Consider the following 20,103-nt stretch of genomic DNA (forward strand, 5'->3'; position numbering starts at 1 on the left):
GATCACAACACTGCACTCCCACCTGACAGAGCAAGACCCTGGCTCAAAAAAACAAAAAAGACCACCTGGAAATGTTATTTATTATTGATCTGTTTGTAGATGAATATTTAAGTTTATGAGTTGAGCACATGATAGTTTTTGTAATTTAAAACATGCCCTTTAAAAATTCAGTGCATTTGTGGAATTAAATAAAAACTTGAAGGAAATGTAATAAGAAATGAATTTCACAAAAGACACTCTTGACTTTGGAGTGGCTTCATTTTTTTTCTAGTTTCTTTAATTATTTAGAGACATGAATGTTTACAGATTTTTTTTATTTTATCAGCTTAAAGCTGTACATCAGCAGCTCCAGGTTTTGTCCCAAGTACCTTTCCGTAAACTAAATAAAAAGAAAGAGAAGTCTAAAAAGGAAAAGAAAAAAGAAAAGGTTAATAACAGCAATGAAAATCCAAGAAAAATGTGTGAGCAAATGAGACTAAAGGAAAAGTCCAAGAGAAAGTAAGTATCTTTTATTATGATGGCTTATTAAGACAATAACGATAAGTTGGACTAAATTTAGTTTTTGTTACAGTCAGCCAAAGAAAAGGAAACAACAGTACATTGGTCAAAAATCTGAAGATGAAGATAATGCTAAACCTATGAACTATGATGAGAAAAGGCAGTTAAGTTTGAATATAAACAAACTCCCTGGAGATAAACTTGGGCGAGTAGTTCATATAATACAGTCAAGAGAGCCTTCTCTGAGCAATTCCAATCCTGATGAGATAGAGATAGACTTTGAAACACTGAAAGCATCAACACTAAGAGAATTAGAAAAATATGTTTCCGCGTGTCTAAGAAAGAGACCATTAAAACCTCCTGGTATGTATTTCTGCATATTAATAGAAATCAGTTTTGTATTTGGGTTGGTTTTTGGTTATACTCACTTTCTTCCCTCCTAACACAGCTAAGAAAATAATGATGTCCAAAGAAGAACTTCACTCACAGAAAAAACAGGAGTTGGAAAAGCGGTTACTGGATGTTAATAATCAGTTAAATTCTAGAAAACGTCAAACAAAATGTAGGTGGCAGTTTTTATATTTATTTACTTATTTTTGTAGAGAGAGGGTCTTGTGACATTGCCCAGGCTGGTCGTGAACTCCTGGCCTCATGTGATTCTCCCACTTTGGCCTCTCAAAGTGCTGGGATTACAGGCATGAGCGAGCATGCCCAGCCTAGGTGGCAGTTTTTAAATGTTCCTGCAACTGTTTAATTCTTCTGGCATTTTAATGTTTCTCTGTTTTGTAGCTGAGAAAACGCAACCATCCAAAGCTGTTGGAAGTGTTTCCCGTCTGAGTGAGAGCAGCAGCAGCAGCAGCTCATCAGAGTCTGAAAGTAGCAGCAGTGACTTAAGCTCTTCAGACAGCAGTGGTTCTGAATCAGGTTAGCTGTCCCCTTAAATGTACCTCTGTTGGTGGGAGCATTTTTTTTCCTGTAATATTGATTTATATTTTGAAGAAATATTTGTTACTTACCCAGAATCCATGTTTTGTATATCATGCTAATTATCTAATTGCATGTTGACAATCTTAGTATTTTCCCTAAAAGAGATACTGTGTAAGATGAAACTTCATATTACATGTATATGACGTGTAGGTTTGTAATGTTGAAAAAGTTTACTCAAGGAGGGATAGTCTCAATAATTTCATATCTTAATATCAAAATATATCAGATAATAAAATAATCTTGTTTTATAAAATAAAAGATTGAGAGCACCTTTCGCTTTACTCTCCATGATCTATCAAATCACTCTCATGTTGCAAGGGTTGCCATGTGGTGATACTATGTTCTGAATTGAATAATCATTTTGAGTTAAGAAACCAGTCATCCCAGAAGCTATAAATCAGATTATTTTTCTGCTTCTTTGGTTTCCTCACTGTAAAATATTTTCTTCCATCTATAGAAAAATGTACTTTAAATTCAGATTCTCAGCTATGCTCAAGTGACCTATTGTATAGTTTAGCAGTTGTGTCAAGCTTAGGTCACTTATGTTTTCTTTGTGCTTTTCTATTAATGATTACATAGTTGATAAGTAATCACTACCCCAAGAATACTGACTTGGCAGTGGTCCATCTTTATTGACCAAAAGGCAAATTCAGAATATAGGACACTTGTCCCTAAATTTTGCTTTATTTTAAATGAAATATTTCTTGTGAAATTCAGTTCTCTTTTTAAAGAAATATCTCACACAGAATGTTGTGACATCAGGAATTCTTAGCATTATTAAAAGCATCCCTCTTTTTTCAGTGTGGTAGTACGGTCTGCTGAATTGCAATACATTCTATTTAACTCTTAGTTCTGTTTAGTTTGCATTTATATGGTGCTGATTGCTGTGTTTTGCTTTTACATTTCTAAAGTATATAGTGATAAACATTTTTGGAGAATAAACAGAATTTTTACTTTCTTTGGAATTTGTCATACTAGAAAATTTAAAAAGGTAGGGCTCTGATTATACAGTATTTCCTTATTTGACTTCTAAGCATAGAACAATACTGGAAAAACTTAAGTTGCATTTAGTATTTTCAGTTGTAATTAGCATTTGTAACTTCATCTAATAAAGCATTTGTGGTCTAATAAGTTAGAGCACTTTGTCTTTTATTTGTAGGATAAAACTCTTACTGTACCTGTTAGTTTGAATTATCTAATTATAATAAATGCTTCAAGTGTTAGAGGAAAAGTACAATATAATACAGAGTTTTCAATAAAGTACCTTAATTTTAATATGAATTATCAGTTTCTGATACAATATTATTATATGTTGCTTGGAGGAAAGAATGTTTATCACTAACTTGTGTTCTTAAAATTGTGCAATATATATTCTCTGTTTTCCTAACATTCTATCAGAATAACTCAGCCTCAGAATTCAAATCTTTTTTTTTTTTTTTTTTTTTTTTTTGAGACAGAGTCTCCCTTTGTTGCCCATGCTAGAGTGCAGTGGTGTGATCTCGGCTCACTGCAAGCTCCGCCTCCCGGGTTTACCACATTCTCCTGCCTCAGCTTCCCGAGTAGCCGGGACTACAGGCATCTGCCACGATGCCTGGCTAATTTTTTGTATTTTCAGTGGAGACGGGGTTTCACCCTGTTAGCCAGGATAGTCTCGATCTCCTGACCTCATGATCCGCCCGCCTCGGCCTCCCAAAGTGCTGGGATTACAGGCGTCAGCCCCCGTGCCTGTTAATTTTTTGTATTTTTAGTAGAGATGATGTTTCATCATGTTGACTAGGCTGGTCTGAAACTCCTGACCTCAGGTGATCTGCCCACCTCGGCCTCCCAAAGTGCTGGGATTACAGGCGTGAGCCATTGTGCCTCGTCTTTAGTAATTTTTTCTTAATGTAGTTTTCATTTAGTATCTGTCTTCCTGGATTTTCTTATAGCAATTTGGCTATATGCAATTTTTTAAAGCAAGTCATTCTTTTATAATGTTTGTGTCAGAGAGCTTTAATTACTTTCTCTAAAGTTTTTTTTTTTTTTCTTTTTTTCCTGAGACGGAGTCTCACCTTGTTGCCCAGGCGGGAGTGCAGTGGCCCAAACTCGGCTTACTGCAAGCCCCGGCTCACTGCAAGCTCCGCCTCACTGCAAGCTCCGCCTCCCAGCTTCACACCATTCGCCTGTCTCAGCCTCCGGAGTAGCTGGGACTAGAGGCACCCGCCACCACGCCCAGCTAATTTTTGTATTTTTTAGTAGAGTCGGGGTTTCACCGTGTTACCCAGGATGATCTTGATCTCCTGACCTCGTGATTCGCCCGCCTTGGCCTCCCAAAGTGCTGGGATTACAGGCGTAAGCCATCGCACCCAACCTAAAGTTTTAAATATTATTGACTTCTTATAGTTATGCTGTATTATGAGTTGGTCTCTCTTTACTACAATACCATTATGCTGTTTAGGTGGGGCAAATGTTTTAAGATTTAATATCTGAAAAATCTTTGAGTGTTGTGAGTAATATTGAAGCTATTTATTATTCCATGTTACTTAAATGGTTATCTTTCATCATTCCCAAACTTCAGTTTATGCACTTTAGAAAATATAGACTTAGTTCTGCTTTGAGAGCTTGTTTGGAGGGTCTAGTAGGGGAGCACAGCTACTCGTATACCCTTGACCAATGAACAGTCTTCCTCTATCAGAGAAGGTCCTCTTTGACCAAATGCACAGCTTCGGGAGAGATGTACATGGAGTGGTGAGGGAGGAAGGAGATACCTTCCTGGCCATCCAGATCAGCTGAATCAACCCTTTGACCAATGGGGTGACAGGTGTTGCAACCAGATCACCCTCACTCACTTAATTCTGCTTTGTTAAGTAGGACTGATCACATGGTGGAGCACTGATTTACAAGGAAAGTTTTATTTAAAAATCTACCAAATTCACTTAATTCTCATTTTAAACAAGATATTAAATCAGTTTCAAGATAGTCATAATGAAATCCCAAATCCTTGAAAAATGAGAATGAGAGCTCTATGGACTGGAAGCAGCATGTCATTGCAAATTTTAATGTGATTTTATTTTATTTATCTTTTTAACTGGTGTCAGCATATGCAGATAAGTCAAGAACATTTATTAAACATCAGTATAAATATAAAATCTTTTAAAATGATTTTTCATGACTAAAATCATTAAATGTCAGATCAAAGATGTAGCCAAGCCTTGAAAATGAAATCAATTCTAATGCACGTATCTTATGTTGACTAGGCTGTGCTAGTATGCACGCATAAGCTATTGAGAGTTTTCTAATGCTCAACAATCTTGGGGTTACCTTGAGTGATTTATAGGGAGGAATATAACTAATAGCTTTAATCCTGTGACTAGTAATGATACTGAAAAAAAAAAAAATCAAAAGGAACAGCTCATCAATAGGAGTACTTTTAATAAAAACCTTCCTTATAGGGAATAACTCCAGGAACTGTCTAAATATAAGCCCAGATACTTGATTAGTGTGAAATAGAATTTTTTCAGTGTACTTAATTTCAATTTTTGCACAGTTAAACACAAAGAAACTAAACGGTCATGACATCAATTCATTGTTTTTCTTTAGCTGTTTAAGACTTAAAGTGAATTTGTCACTTCATCCTTTGGACTCTTTACATTTTATTGGATTTAGTGTAATGTTTGGAGAAAGAAATTTATTCTTTAAATAACATTTGTTTCTTTTTTAAAAAGCTTCCTTAGTTATGGGTGACATCAAACAGGAATAAATAAATTTGTAATTTTTAGTACTACAACCTAGGTCTTCTATAGATATGACAAGGATATGATTTTTTTCATGCAAGGTTTGAAAACTGACAAACTTTGTTCAAGCCTAGATTTTAACTTTTTAGAGTTGGATGATTTAGTAAGTGCAGAAAGTATACAAAGAAAGCCTCTAAATAATGTTTGCCATTCAGACTAGAAAGCTAAAGGTAAATGACTAGAGTTTATTAAATTATTTTAGACTTTTATAAATTTCTTTTTCTTTTTTTTTTTTTTTTATTTGAGACAGAGTCTCACTGTTGCCGAGGCTGGAGGGCAGTGGCTCCATCTCAGCTAACTGCAACCTCTACCTCCTAGGTTCAAGCAGTTCTCATGCCTCAGCCTTCCAAGTAGCTGGGCAACAGACGTGCACCACCAAGCCTGGTTAATTTTTGTATTTTTAGTGGAGACTGGGTTTCACCATGTTGGCCAGGCTGGTCTTGAACTCCTGGCTTCAAGCGATCTGCCTGCCTCGGCCTCCCAAAGTGCTGGGATTACAGGCATGAGCCACCACACCTGGCCTACCAATCACTTTTCTATAATCTGTCCTCTATAACAAAAGTGTGATTTCTTTTTCTAATTTAAAAGTCTTTGGTAATTATTTCTGCTGTATATGGCATCATATTCTGTTGTGTGTATGTTGTTGTTTTTTTGTTTTTTGTTTTTTTTTTATTTTGAGATGGAATCTCACTCTGTTGCCCAGGCTGGAGTGCAGTGGCATGATCTTGGCTCACTGCAACCTCCACCTCCTGGGTTCAAGCAATTCTCCTGCCTCAGCGTCCTGAGTAGCTGTAGCTACAAGTGCATGCCACCACCCCTAGCTAACTGTTTTTGGTATTTTTTAGTAGAGACGGGGTTTCACCATATTGGCCAGGCTGGTCTCGAACTCCTGACCTCATGATCCACCCGCTTCAGCCTGCCTTGGCCTCCCAAAGTGCTGGGATTACAGGTGTGAGCCGCTGTGCCGGGTCTTGTTTTTTTTGTTTTGTTTTGTTTTTTGTTTTTTAAATTGTATTATGTTCCTATTCAACTTTTCAGGTTTTTTAGTTCAAATTGGCTTGCTAATAATATTTAGTATCTCTGGAACATCTATCTCAGTGCTTTGATTGGTGATAGGTAGTAAACTCTTCAATCAGATCTCTATGATTGCAGATTTTTTTTAGTTCTGTGTTTTTTTGTGTTTGATTTTTTGTTTTTTGTTTTTTTGTTTTGAGACAGAGTCTCGCTCTTTCGCCCAGGCTGGAGTGCAATGGCGCAATCTCCACTCTGCAACCTCCGCCTCCCGGCCTCAAGCAATTCTTCTGCTTCAGCCTCCCAAGTAGCTGGGATTACAGGCACCTGCCACCACGCCCAGCTAATTTTTGTATTTTTAGTAGAGATGAAGTTTCACCATGTTGACAGGCTGGTCTGGAACTCTTGATCTCGTGATCCACCCACCTCGGCCTCCGAAAGTGCTAGAATCACAGGTGTGCGCCACCATGCCCGGCCTATGGTTAATTTTTTTTTTTTTTTTGACAGTTTAAAATGAAAACTTTGGAAGCTAAATTTTATATTGAGTTTTTGGGGCAGATGTGAAATTAGAACATTTATAATTAGGATATATGCCACAATATGCATTTGTTTAGTAATACACATAGTATCCATTTTGATCCTCTTAAGGTAGGTGTATACATGTTGTCATCCTTCCCTAGAGAAATTAGTTGACAATGTGTATGTTGTCATTATTGTTACCGATTTTATTTATTTTTTTTATTTTTGAGATGGTGTCTTGCTCTGTCGCCCAGGCTGGAGTGCAGTGGCACGATCTTGGTTCACTGAAACCTCTGCCTCCTAGCTTCAAGCGATTCTTGTACCTCAGCTTCCCGAGTAGCTGGGATTACAGGTTTGCACCACCATGCCCAGCTAATTTTTATATTTTTGGTAGAGAGGGGGTTTCACCAGGGTGGCCAGGCTGGTCTCAAACTCCAGACCTGGCCTCAAACTCCAGGTAATCAGCCTGCCTTGGCTTCCCAAAGTGCTGGGATTACAGGTGTGAGCTACCACGCCTGGCCTTGTTATCAATTTTAATTGATGTTTGCTAGCACTGATAGAGCTTCTTCACTAATTGAAATAGGGTTGTAAGTTTGGTAGTGAAAATATGTATGTTTGTCTTTTAATTTCAAAGGCCAGGAACTCATGAATATCATATATATATAGTTTTAGTTTATTATGCTCTTAAAAAGTCAATTATGTATGATTAGAATGAGAAGCAAAATGCTGAGACTTTTATGAGCCATATATAGTAGGTGTTTTTATTTTTTTAACTAAAATTCCTTGATGCCTTTTGCTAATATCTTTAGATTTTGAGGTGCTAAGGTTTTGGGATTTCGAACTCCTGACCTCAAGTGATCCACCTACCTCGGCCTCCCATAGTGCTGGGATTACAGGCGTGAGCCACTGCGCCGACCTTGAGGTGCTAAGTTTTATAATAATTTTGAGCTTAGTTTTATATACTAGAAAACTAAGGTGATGCCCTTGAATTTCTTTTTTTTAGTAGAACACCAATCTGGTATGTCATATTTGTACTATACTTAAGAGTTTATATTGTAGGATGATGTCATTTTAGGTGCATATTTGAATAATTTAGATGTATAGATATACATATATGATCATATTAGTGAAGTCTTTTTGGTTTTGTTTCTTTGTTCAAAGCTGAAACCATAATTTCTCCTTTATGATTATGATTACTTTTAGACAGGGTCTGGCTCTCTCACCCAGGCTAGAGTGCAGTGATGCAATCTCGGCTCACTGCAACTGCCTTTTGGGTTCAAGCGATTCTTCTGCCTCACCCTCCCAAATAGCTGGGACTACAGGCACACGCCACCACACCTGGCTAATTTTTGTATTTACTAGTGATGGGGTTTCAGCATGTTGGCCAGGCTGGTCTTGAACTCCTCAGCTCAAGTGATCTAACTGCCTCGGCCTCCCTAAGTGCTGGGATTACAGGCATGAGCCACCACGCCCTGCCTAATTTGTCCTTTAAATGCGAAAGCTGTCTGGATATATATTCTCAATCTTCTCAGTCTGTCTCCTTCTCTTACCCCTACACCTAGCCTGCAACACTTAAATAATACTTAGCTGAGTGACATTAAGATGATTCATGTCATTTTAAGTACTTGAATTATTTAAAGGATGTCATTGAGTGGCATTCAGCAATTTTAACAATGTCCAGCATCAAACATTTTAGGAGAGGAAAGAACAGTAACACATCCAGTGGAAACTGATGGCTTTTCAGAAGGCAGAAGGTAATTATTAAAATTAGAATGTTTTAAGTTTGAATAATGTTTGGTGTTGACCAGCCTTGGTGTCCTGGAGCATGAAACAAATAACACTCAGGTGGTCATGAAAGCTGGCTTGGAGAGACTGATCAAGGCAGTTACTACCAGTTTGGTGCTTTACCTTACTGACCCAGGATTATGACTGGGGAGGATAGCATCAGAAACAATTGTAGGATAAAGAAAGAGAAACCCACTAGCACCCTGTTGGAGAGATCTCTTTTTATGTCTGCTTCTAATGCCAGTGTCAGCTGTACAGTATTTCTAAAGGCAGAGGAGATAATATAAAACCCATTTCTTGCTGTATAGCTGAGGCTGCCAAATAGCTTAGAAGTAATCAGATAGAATCTTTATTACAGAGTTTAACAAGCACAGCAGACCTTTCCACAGAACTAAAATAGCTTTACTTTTAATAAAAGACTGTATCCTCTCAGATAAATGACATCCCCTTCTCTTATAGTAAATTCTTGATTTTTTAAAAATTAAGCCTCTTAGGGCTATATTTATGGCTATTTGATAAAAGATGATTTTAGCATAATGGATGCTGCTTATTTGAAACCTTATCTCTCTTGCAACAAATTCCTTTTTAAACTGTCAGTTATTCAAGCTCTTTAGTGTTAAGTAACATACTGTGCTTTTTTGCCTGAACATAATGTAAACTGAAATTTATTCCACTATAGGAAAATAAAATATCTTAAAAGCAAGTATCCCTTTAGAAATTTTAGCTGATTCAAAGAGGGTGAAAACCTGTGACTATAAGGATTTCTTCATATGAGAGGTTGGTAATAAAGGCATTTGCTTGAAATCACCACTGTATTTCTTTCTTTTTCTGAGACGGAGTCTTGCTGTCTCGCCCAGCCTGGAGTGCGGTGGCGTGATCTTGGCTCACTGCAACTTCTGCTTCCCAGGTTCAAGCGATTCTCCTGCCTCAGCCTCCCGAGTAGCTGGGACTACAGGCATGTGCCACCATGCCCAGCTAATTTTTTATATTTTTAGTAGAGATGGGGTTTCACCGTGTTAGCCAGGATGGTCTCCATCTCCTGACCTTGTGATCCACCCACCTTGGCCTCCCAAAGTGTTGGGATTACAGGCGTGAGCCACCGCGCCCGGCCCTCACTGTGTTTCTAATGTTGAAAAATTATAGCTTGTTATTTTTTAAGCTAACAAATATTAAAATATTTATGTGTATACATTTGCAGAAATGTTCCCTAAGTTTACAGAAGTAAAACCAAATGATTCTCCTAAAGAGAATGTAAAAGTAAGTTAATTCTTTATTCGTATCTCCAAATTTTAAAAGTATGTATGTTATAACTCATAGGTATAGTAGTAGCTTTCTTTAAAATTGTTTTCAATTTTATTTACACGAAGAAAGTTGTCACTGTTTTTAGCTTATCAACTAAATGTTCAGTGATTTCTTCCCGAAGAAGACCGAATAGGGAAACTCTTTGGCTTCATTTTTCAATAAGATATAACTGTTATATAAGCCAAATGGATAAGTGGAACAAATTCTAGAAGCTTCAGCTTATCCCTGAGAGTCTGAATACAGAGGGATGGCCTTGGCATCCTGAATGAGTGTACAGAACTGTGCGTACAATGAAGTGAAATTTCTCTAAAAGATGGTAGGAGAATGGTAATTAAGGTTTCTACAGATAAAGCTTATAATTGCCAGTTATCCATTTTGACACATCTATGTTTGACTAGTAGTTGATGTGCTTTGAAAAGAACAGAAGTGATTTTTTTACTAGCTCAAGTTGTCATCCTCATGTACATTTTTTTTCCCTTTGTACCCCTTCCAAACATAGAATTATTTATGTAACAACATCTAACTAGGTTAGGGAAACACAATAACAAATAATATTGTCTTAAAAGAGCTGTAATTTGTGAAAAAGGAATATAATCACATGGTTAAGAGATAATATGATTAATGCTATAATCTATATAATTATTTTTAGAAAATGAAGAATGAATGTATACTGCCTGAAGGAAGAATAGGCATCACACAGGTAATGCTTAAAATGTGTTTTAAAGAACATGGAAAGAAATGGTTTACATACAGATTAGAGGCTTATTTTTTAAAATAAGTAATAGCATGAAGAGAGGCAAAAAAAAAAAAAAAATGAAAAAACACAGCAAGCATGTTCAGAGAAATATGGAAGGCTGAGGATATTTATTAGATGACTTGTAGTATATAACGGGGCTTTGGACACATAAGAGAAAATATATACACACACACACACTCACACACTTATTTGTTTGTTTGTTCTTGTTGTTGAGACAGCGTCTCACTCCATCACCCAGGCTGCAGTGCAGTGGCATGATCTTGGCTCACTGCAATCTCCGCCTTTTGGGTTCAAGCAATTTTCATGCCTCAGTCTCCGGAGTAGCTGAGACCACAGGCACACACCAACACGCCTGGCTAATTTTTGTATTTTTAGTAGAAACGGGGTTTTGTCATGTTGGCCAAGCTGGTCTCAAACTCCAGACTTCAGGTGACCCACTCACCTCAGCCTCCCGAAGTGCTGGGATTACAGACTTCAGCCACCATGCCTGGCCTTCCCATTCCTTTTGAATAGGAAGAAGTTATAGATGATCTGTCTTGCCAAAGGTATATTAGTGGAATAAAAAAATTATGTCAAGTTATGAAGGAACTTTGGAAGCATTTTTATCTCAATATGTAGCATGTAGAATGCCACTTTTTTTTTTTCTATTTTTTTTGAGACAGAGTCTTGCTGTGTCACCCAGGCTGGAGTGCAGTGGCACGATCTTGGCTCACTGCAAGCTCCACTTCCCGGGTTCACGCCATTCTCCCACCTCAGCCTCCTGAGTAGCCGGGACTACAGGCACCCGCCACAACGCCCGGCTAATTTTTTGTATTTTTAGTGGAGACGGGATTTCACCATTTAGCCAGGATGGTCTTGATATCCTGACCTCATGATCCGCCTGCCTTGGCCTCCCAAAGTGCTGGGATTACAGGCGTGAGCCACCGCGCCTGGCGAATGCCACCTTTTTAATGGTCTATTTTTGGTAAAAATTTTTGCACTCACTGAGAAAAAAAATGTCTATTTATGGTAAAAGATAGTATATATTAATCCATAGGTTCATGTATGAATGTGTATATTTGTGTAGTTCTGAAGGTGATTTTTTTCTTCGGCTGATTTAAACCTGAGCATTAGGCTTTAAGCTTTGGCCTGGGTCTATATTGTTGTGATAAACATTCCTATGGCATTTGTTTTATTCATATTCGCATAGGTGTTACTTGTACACTTGCCTCCCTACTCACTCACCCCAATGCCTTGTTAGACAAAGGAGAAAGACTGTCTTATTTATCTCTGTGCCATCTACTACTGGTTAGATAAGGTTACTGGGCTTTGCTACTGTAACTTCGCTTGCCGCAGAATAGGTGTGAGATTTTAGGTAAGCTGCTTCTATTATTTCTAGAAAATGTAAATAGAGATAAAAATTATACCTAACTCATAGGATTATTGTGAGAATTAAAGAAAAACCATATGAAGGACTTACCCTGGTACCTCACATAGAGTAAACATTAAATAAATGTTAGCTATTATTACACTATAGCTTTTACTTGATAGTTACCTGAATATTGAATTAGAATTTATTGATAGTCTTGTGGGTTGACCATAATGTAATTTTAAATTTTTCCCCTTATGTCTGTAATACAGTAAGGAAAAATGGCTAAAGTAAGTGAATTGGTCTCTAGATTTGCTATGAAAACTCAGGGGTTTGTTTTGTTTTGTTTTTTAGTAATTACAGGAAAGCTTTAAAAAATGAATAGCATTGTTTAATAATATACATGTATACTCATAACTAAGATCATAGGCTTTGACTTACTCTACCTCTTGTAAGCCATATAATGACCAAGTTATTTAATCCTTTTAAACCCCAGTTTCCTCATTTGCAAGATAGGGATAACTATACATTATGGATTTGTGTGACTTAAATAATAAAGTATTTTAAAAAGATAGTGTTAAATTATATTCTTGCCTCTTGTATTTCTGTTCTCTTTGGTATATTTCTTGTATGGATAAAACTAAGTGATAACTTTGATTTTGTTTTAACAGATAGAATGTTCTGTGCAAGACAAAACCTCTGCCAATACTACCCTTGTTCATCAGACCACACCTTCACATGTAATGCCACCAAATCACCACCAATTAGCATTTAATTATCAAGAATTAGAACATTTACAGACCGTGAAAAACATTTCACCTTTACAAATTCTGCCTCCCTCAGGTAAGAAATTAACAAGTAAACAACTGTTATTGAGAAACTGACTTCTAAAACTATACGTATATGAAAATGCTATGGTCATCTTAAATGTTAAATATCTGGGAAATACCAACAATCATAACTAGTAAATTCCAGGTTATGAATAATCACTGAAGCACATCATTAGAAATTATCTGCTTTATACCTGTAGGCATTCATTACATTTAAAAGAAAGAAAATTATGTATACAGTTCACACCCAATTTACTTTCATGTAAATTATATACATTGGTATGATATATATATACACACACGCACTACATATATAAATATATATATAAATTATATACACATTTATATGTATAATATACATACATTTTACACACATGCGTGTGCACGCGCGTGCGTGCACACACACACACACACACACACACGCCTGTTACTGCCGGAGCCCATACTACCAAGTTCTGAGCAGATCTGGGAAATGCTGCTTTAACTTCCATGACACCTATCTGGATTAGAAAAGTAGGAAAGAATAAGGGAAAGATAACTTACTTAGAGATTCTATAGGTAAAGAAATGAAGTTATAGGTATATAAAATAGTTTACACTTAAGGAAACTTGGGCTAGAAGTTCTTGCCTAAGGGTAGTTCCTATTCGTCTAAAACTGGTTAAATTTTTATATTTTTAGATTTGTTTGACTTAATATCTTATCAGAAGGGAAAGTTTTGCATCTCAACTTGGTTCTCCTGGTGGGTCGAAGGGGATGTGTGGCACGAAGGGTACTTCTGATACGAGTTTAGCCTAGAGCATAACTAAACCTTGAGACACTAATCTATTTAGGCCTAAGTTAAAGGCAGATATGAATATTCCTTGTCCATTCTTCTTCCCTCTAGAATGTGCTCTGGTTTCCACTTGGCCACCCAAGAGCGGAAGTATCTCCCTAGCAGAATAAATTTCCAAGCTGTTTTACTGCAACACAGATTAGGAGGAAGAGGGAGACGTTTTGATCCTTCTTTGCAGCTTTCAGTTTAAAAGCTCCCTATTATTTTGTGTGTGTGTGTGTGTTTGTGGTTTTTTTAAATTTATTTTTTGAGATGGAGTCTCGCTCTGTCTTGCAGGTGGGAGTGCAGTGGCACAATCTTGGCTTACTGCAACCTCCGCCTCCCGGGTTCAAGCGACTCTTCTGCCTCAGCCTCCTGAGTAGCTGGGATTACAGGCGTGCGCCACCATGCCCAGCTAATATTTTTGTAGTTTGTTTGTTTGTTTGTTTGTTTTTGAGACGGAGTTTCATTCTTGTTGCCCAGGGTGGGTGCAGTGGTGCGATCTTGGCTCACTGCAACTTCTGTCTCCCAGGTTCAAGCAATTCTCCTATCTCAGCCTCCAGAGGAGCTGTGATTACAGGCATGTACCACCACACCCAGCTAATTTTTTTTCTTTTTAGTAGAGACAAGGTTTCACCGTGTTGGTTAGGCTGGTCTCTATCTCTTGACCTCAGATGATCCGCTTGCCTCAGCCTCCCTATTCTGTGTTTGAATATTCCATTTTGTCTTTACCTAAAGTTATATCTCTTCATTGTGCGGAAGGGAATGGAGATCAATGGAGAAAATATCTAAGGCCACACCGGAGGGCATTCCAGGAAGAAGAATAAACAAATATCCCAAGTATGAAATATTTATGTCTACTCTTTTTTGGAAATACATTTTCAAGATTCTTGGAGAATAACGGAATGATAGCTATAGGTCATGAGTTACCTAGAATATACCAGTGCTATTAATTTGTATACAACAAATTGTATACAAATTTGTATACTTTTATTTGTGTACAACAAGGAGCTTCATATAGGAAGCATAATCAGATTTTATTCAATTTTATTTTATTTATTTATTTTTTGACACAGAGTCTTGCCCTGTTGCGCAGGCTGGAGTGTAGTAGCACAACGTCTGCTCCCTGCAACCCCTGCCTCCTGGGTTCAAACGATTCTCATGCCTCAGCCACCCAAGTATTTGGAATTACAGGCATGCACCACCATATACGGCTAATTTTTGTATTTTTTGTAGAGATAGGGTTTCGCCACGTTGGCCAGGCTGGTCTTGAACTCCTGGCCTCAAGTGATCCACCTACCTTGGCCTCCCGAGGTTCTGGGATTACAGGCATGAGCCACCACACCTGGCCCTAGGTTTTATAATAGGGAAAAAATTGCTGCTTACTATATAGAGGATGGATTAAGATGATACTCTGATGTAGTTAGGATCAAGTAAGGACACTGAATGCTGTAGTCTAGGAAATGAATTATTAGGACCAAAAGTAACACAGCAACTATAGAAAGGATGTGGATGTATAAGGCATTTTTGTGGCAGAATTGATAGACTTTGTTAAAATGAATGAGCCGGCTGGGCGCGGTGGCTCAAGCCTGTAATCCCAGCACTTTGGGAGGCCGCAGACCTGCATGATCACGAGGTCAGGAGATCGGCATCCATCTCTGGCTAACACGGTGAAACCCCGTCTCTACTAAGAAATACAAAAACTAGCCGGGCGCAGGTGGCGGGCTTCAGTCCCAGCTACCGGGAGGCTGAGGCAGGAGAATGAACTCGAGGCGGAGTTGCAGAGATCCGCCACTCTAATTCCAGCCTGGGCTACAGAGCCACAGACTGCCTCAAAAAAAAAAAAAAAAAAAAAATGAATGAGCCACTGGGAGATTATCTAATAGTTGGATTGAAAACAGGAGACAACTCATTTTGCACATGTTTGAGATGTTACAGAATATCTAAGTGGAAATATAAAGCTAGAAATAGGTTTCTAGAACTACCAGCGTGTAACAGGAGTTACAAATTAGGAATTAGCAGTATGTAGAAGCTACTTGAAGCCATAAGAATAAACGAAAACACCCGGGAAAATCTGCAGAGCAGGAAGAGAAAAGCTCAAGGACAAAATTCTAAGAAACAAAACCTCCTCAGTAAAAGTAGAAAAAAATAGTTAAAAGAAGAGGTAATCAAAGGTAGAGAAAAAGGGAAAATAGTGTAATAGAAGCCCATGAAGATAGATTTTTTTGGGAAGGAAATCAAGAGTATCACATACTGCAGAGCATTTAAGTAGGATGAGGAATGGAGAGAGAGCATTACATTGAGAATGTGAGAATTTTTACTTTTGCAGAGGCTTTTTTAGTACCCATTGTGATGGGGTGGAAACCAGATTGTTGTAAATTCAGAAGTAATGGAATTTGAGTGTAGTGAATGTAAACCATTCTTTGAAGAACTTTGTTGGTAAAGAGGATGGGAAGATATTTGTGGCTTTAACAGGAAAATAGATTTTTTTGGAGGAGTGGGCGAGATTGTTTTGAGTTTTTTTAATTGGAGAGATTTGAACATTTGAAGGCTCGTTATAAAGAGCTAAAGTAGGCAAAAGTTACTGCTTTAGCCAGAGTATGTTTTAGAAGAATGCCAGGGTAGCCTTGCCCTTGAAAAGGAATAGATTATGAAAAACAAAGGTAAGAATGTAGTCCAGGTGTTCTCTTATTCCTAATTTAAGAAAACACCCTATCTATGAAAAGTCAGACTTTTAATACCTACACCTTCAGTAAGGATCAGTTTGTTATATTACTTGAAATTCTGTTTATATGATTCTTATTAGTAATCTAATGTATAAAGGAAAGTTTGAATGGTGCCAAAGCAGCTGTTCTTTTGCAGTTAGCAAAATTCTCAGAAACAACGTGGTTTACATTTGCCAACTGTAGGTGGCACTATGCCCAAGGGAAATTGCAAATGTATGTGAGCCATAAGATTTATAAAGACATTTTCTTTTTCTGGAGTTAAATCTCAATAGAAATAAATTTTTTGTTAAACCTTACAATTAAATGATAAAAGTAACATGTATGTTGAAGTTTTCTTATTGGAAAAATAGTTTGACAAAATGTTAGAGTACGTAAAATATTAAAAAGTGAATTTTTAAGTGTTACTGGTTTTCATCACACCTGCCCACATACGATCTCCACATGAAATGGACGATGTTGAATTTTTTTTCCTTATAAGTTGAAGCTTTTAGCCATAAAAGATTACTACCCTTATCCTTATAGTTTACCCTTTCCCTTTCTCATAAAAACTTCACTAAATTGCAGCCATAAAAAAGATGAATTCATGTCCTTTGCAGGGACATGAATGAAGCTGAAAACCATTATTCTCAGCAAACTAACACAAGAACAGAAAACCAAACACTGCATGTTCTCACTCCTAAGTGGGAGTTGAACACTGAGAGCACATGGACACAGGGAGGGGAACATCACACACTGGGGCCTGTGGGGGGCTAGGGGAGGAATAGCATTAGGAGAAATACCTAATGTAGATGACGGGTTGATGGGTACAGCAAACCACCATGGCACGTGTATACCTATGTAATAAACCTGCACGTTCTGTACATGTATCCCAGAACTTAAAGTATAATAAAAAAAATTTTTTTTAAACTTCACTAAATTATATTGAGTCTTTAAAATATTTAGGTTGTTATATAAACATGAATTCATAATTGCAAATGAAAAAGTAAATCCAGGAGTTTGCTGTCTCATAGGAGACATGAACAACTGGTATATAAAGTAAAAATAATGTGCCCTGAGAGAAGCTAAAGTGAACTTTAAGGAAGTAAAGAAGGCAGAATCACCTGATCTGTTTGGCAGATACGTATTTTACAGAATGAGTATCATTTGAGCTGGATATTGCAGAAAAAAATAAGGCTTACCTATGTATATTTAGTATGGAAAGGCATTTGGATGGAGGAAGCAACATGAATGTGAAGGTATTTAGGCAACTCATAATTCCATGTGATTAAAGATTTGGTTGGATTAAACAGGAATGTGGAAAATTAGAAAGGTAGACCAGGTTTAGATCATTTAACCCTTTAAGTCCAGATACTTTGTACTTAATTATAATAGTATAGTCAGTGGGGAGGTAGTGAAGGCTTTTTGAGTGAAGTTGTGCCTCTGGGTGATTTATTTGCCAATATTATTTAGGTGAGTTGAAGGAAAGAATATAGAGACTAGAGAAAAGGAGACCAGCTGGGCTGTTGCAGTAGTAGGGAAAAAATGACATAAAGTGATAGAAGGAAAGAAAAGGGGAAAGTTAAATTAGAAGAGTAGAATGGGCAGGTCTGCAAAATATGAAAACGTGCTGGGTTAATAACCCAGGGATATAAGCTTTGGTGGCTCACAGGATACTGGCTGGATACAGTCCAGGTTGACAGACCTGGGACACAGATGAAGAATAGGCTTCTGAGGAAAGATTAGTTTTGTAGTGTTTTGAGGTGTCACAGCGTCATTTATGTAAAAATATTTTTCAGGGAGTTGGACCCTTGACATACTTCCTAGGCTTTTATGACACCTCTCTTAACCATCCTATCTCTCTGTTCCTTACAGATCTCTCTTTATCTGCCTCCCTTTAGATGTTGATAATTGTCTAAGTCGCATCCTTAAGCCTCTTATATGTTTTTTTCATCTACTCCAGAATTACCCAACCATGTTTCAAAGCACAGTCTTACTGAATGAATGTCCCCTCAGCTTATAGCAATGAGCTGGGAGCAGCCTTCCCATTTGTGCAGGTGGCCATACATTGATCATTTTCTATATATCATGACGTGGAAAAGGTTGGAAGCAGTGCTGTATACTTGAGTGATCTTTGGCATCCATGACTTCTAGTCTCATTTTTACAGTTCAAATGTATCCAGGCCCCAGGCATGTTTATACAACTCTACTAAATGTCTTTGCTTAAACATCACATAAGCATTCCACACACAGCCATGTAAAAACTGAATTCCCCCTTTTAGTCCCCAGATTTTATTTATTTTTTTGAGACAGTCTTCCTCTGTTGCTCAGGCTGGAATACAGTGGCGCAAACATGGCTCATTGCAGCCTTGACTTCCTGGGCTGAAGCCATCCTCCTACCTCAGCCTCTCAAAGTAGCTGGGACCTCAAATATGTGCCACCATGCCCAGCTAAGTTTTTGTTTGTTTGTTTTGTTTTGTTTGGTAGAGATGGAGTCTCACCATGGCTAATCTCAAACTTCTGGGCTTAAGGAATCCTCCCGCCTTGGCCTCCCAAAGTGCTGGATTGCAGGCCTGAGCCATTGCACCCAGCCTGGTCCCCAGAATTTAATCCTTCCTCTTTAATTCTTAATAATGGCACTATCACCACTTACCAACTTAGGGTCAGCAAATTGAGGGTCACTTTAGAATTTCACTTACCATACATACTTTTTCTCCTTTGTAAATCATCACTGACAGGAAGCAGAGAAGGGAGGTGGAGGTTGCAGTGAGCCAAGATTGCGCCATTGTACTCTAGCCTGGGGCATCAAAGCAAGACCTCTCTCTCAAAAAAAAAAAAAACAACAAAAAAAACATCTGGAGCTGAGGTCACTCTGTACACTGGAGAGCTGCTATAGCATGGGGTCAAATAAAATAGGTTTTGGTATGTGAGTATGATGTCAGCTATACTTCATGGTGACCAGAATAAGCAAAAATAACAAAAAGAGAACAAGGTGGTAACTTTCAAATGAGAAATATTTTACAGTATAACAGGTCCCTAACTAAGAATATTCCAAAGTTAAATGATGCATCAAAAAATTAGTCTCTTTGTTTTCATAGTGTCTGACCTGAAAGGAAAAATAAAATCAAATTCTGGTTGAGTAGGATGAAATATTTTAATTATACTATTCTAAAAATGTGTGCATCCAGGTGATTCTGAACAGCTCTCAAATGGCGTAACTGTGATGCATCCATCTGGTGATAATGACACAACGATGTTAGAATCTGAATGTCAAGCTCCTGTGCAGAAGGTAAAAGTAATGTTTTTTTTTTTTTTTCCTAACAAATCTTGAAAGGATTTGAAATTGGGTTTGGAAGTGGTACAAGAGGTATTTAAAAGCCCTGACTTAAATGAAATGTTGGATCTCTAAGCCTAATTTTTGCCTATGTAATTTTTAAGAAAAGTACTCATGAGCAACATCCTTCCCCTATCCACCTACCTACCTATCATTGGTCCTCTTGTTTGTATTTTTGTTTGTTTGTTTGTTTTTTGAGACGGAGTCTCACTCTGTCACCTAGGCTGGAGTGCAATGGCACAATCTCAGCTCACTGCAACCTCTGCCTCCCAGGTTCAAGCGATTCTCATGCCTCAGCCTCCCGAGTAGCTGGGATTGCAGGTGTGTACCACCATGCCCGGCTAATTTTTGTATTTTTATTGGAGATGGTGTTTCGCCATGTTGGCCAGGTTGGTCTCGAACTCCTGATCTTAGGTGATCCACTCACCTTGACCTCTCAAAGTGTT

At 37.7% G+C, this 20,103-nt stretch overlaps 1 protein-coding gene across 8 annotated transcripts in view; it reads left to right on the forward strand.

The window, feature by feature from the left end:
* The window catches only part of BRDT (bromodomain testis associated), a 66,808-nt gene that overhangs the window by 31,727 nt on the left and 14,978 nt on the right, over positions 1-20,103 (forward strand). For all 8 annotated transcript variants that reach the window (XM_003892186.4, XM_009212822.3, XM_009212849.2 and 5 more), the window contains 8 exons: positions 326-498; positions 572-861; positions 947-1,060; positions 1,288-1,422; positions 9,772-9,830; positions 10,525-10,575; positions 12,652-12,823; positions 19,512-19,612. In XM_003892186.4, coding sequence (XP_003892235.1) covers positions 326-498; positions 572-861; positions 947-1,060; positions 1,288-1,422; positions 9,772-9,830; positions 10,525-10,575; positions 12,652-12,823; positions 19,512-19,612 — 1,095 coding nt within the window. The remainder of the gene's footprint in view (positions 1-325; positions 499-571; positions 862-946; positions 1,061-1,287; positions 1,423-9,771; positions 9,831-10,524; positions 10,576-12,651; positions 12,824-19,511; positions 19,613-20,103) is intronic.

Source organism: Papio anubis, chromosome 1, assembly GCF_008728515.1.
Source record: "Papio anubis isolate 15944 chromosome 1, Panubis1.0, whole genome shotgun sequence".
NCBI classification, from domain to species: Eukaryota; Metazoa; Chordata; class Mammalia; order Primates; family Cercopithecidae; genus Papio; species Papio anubis.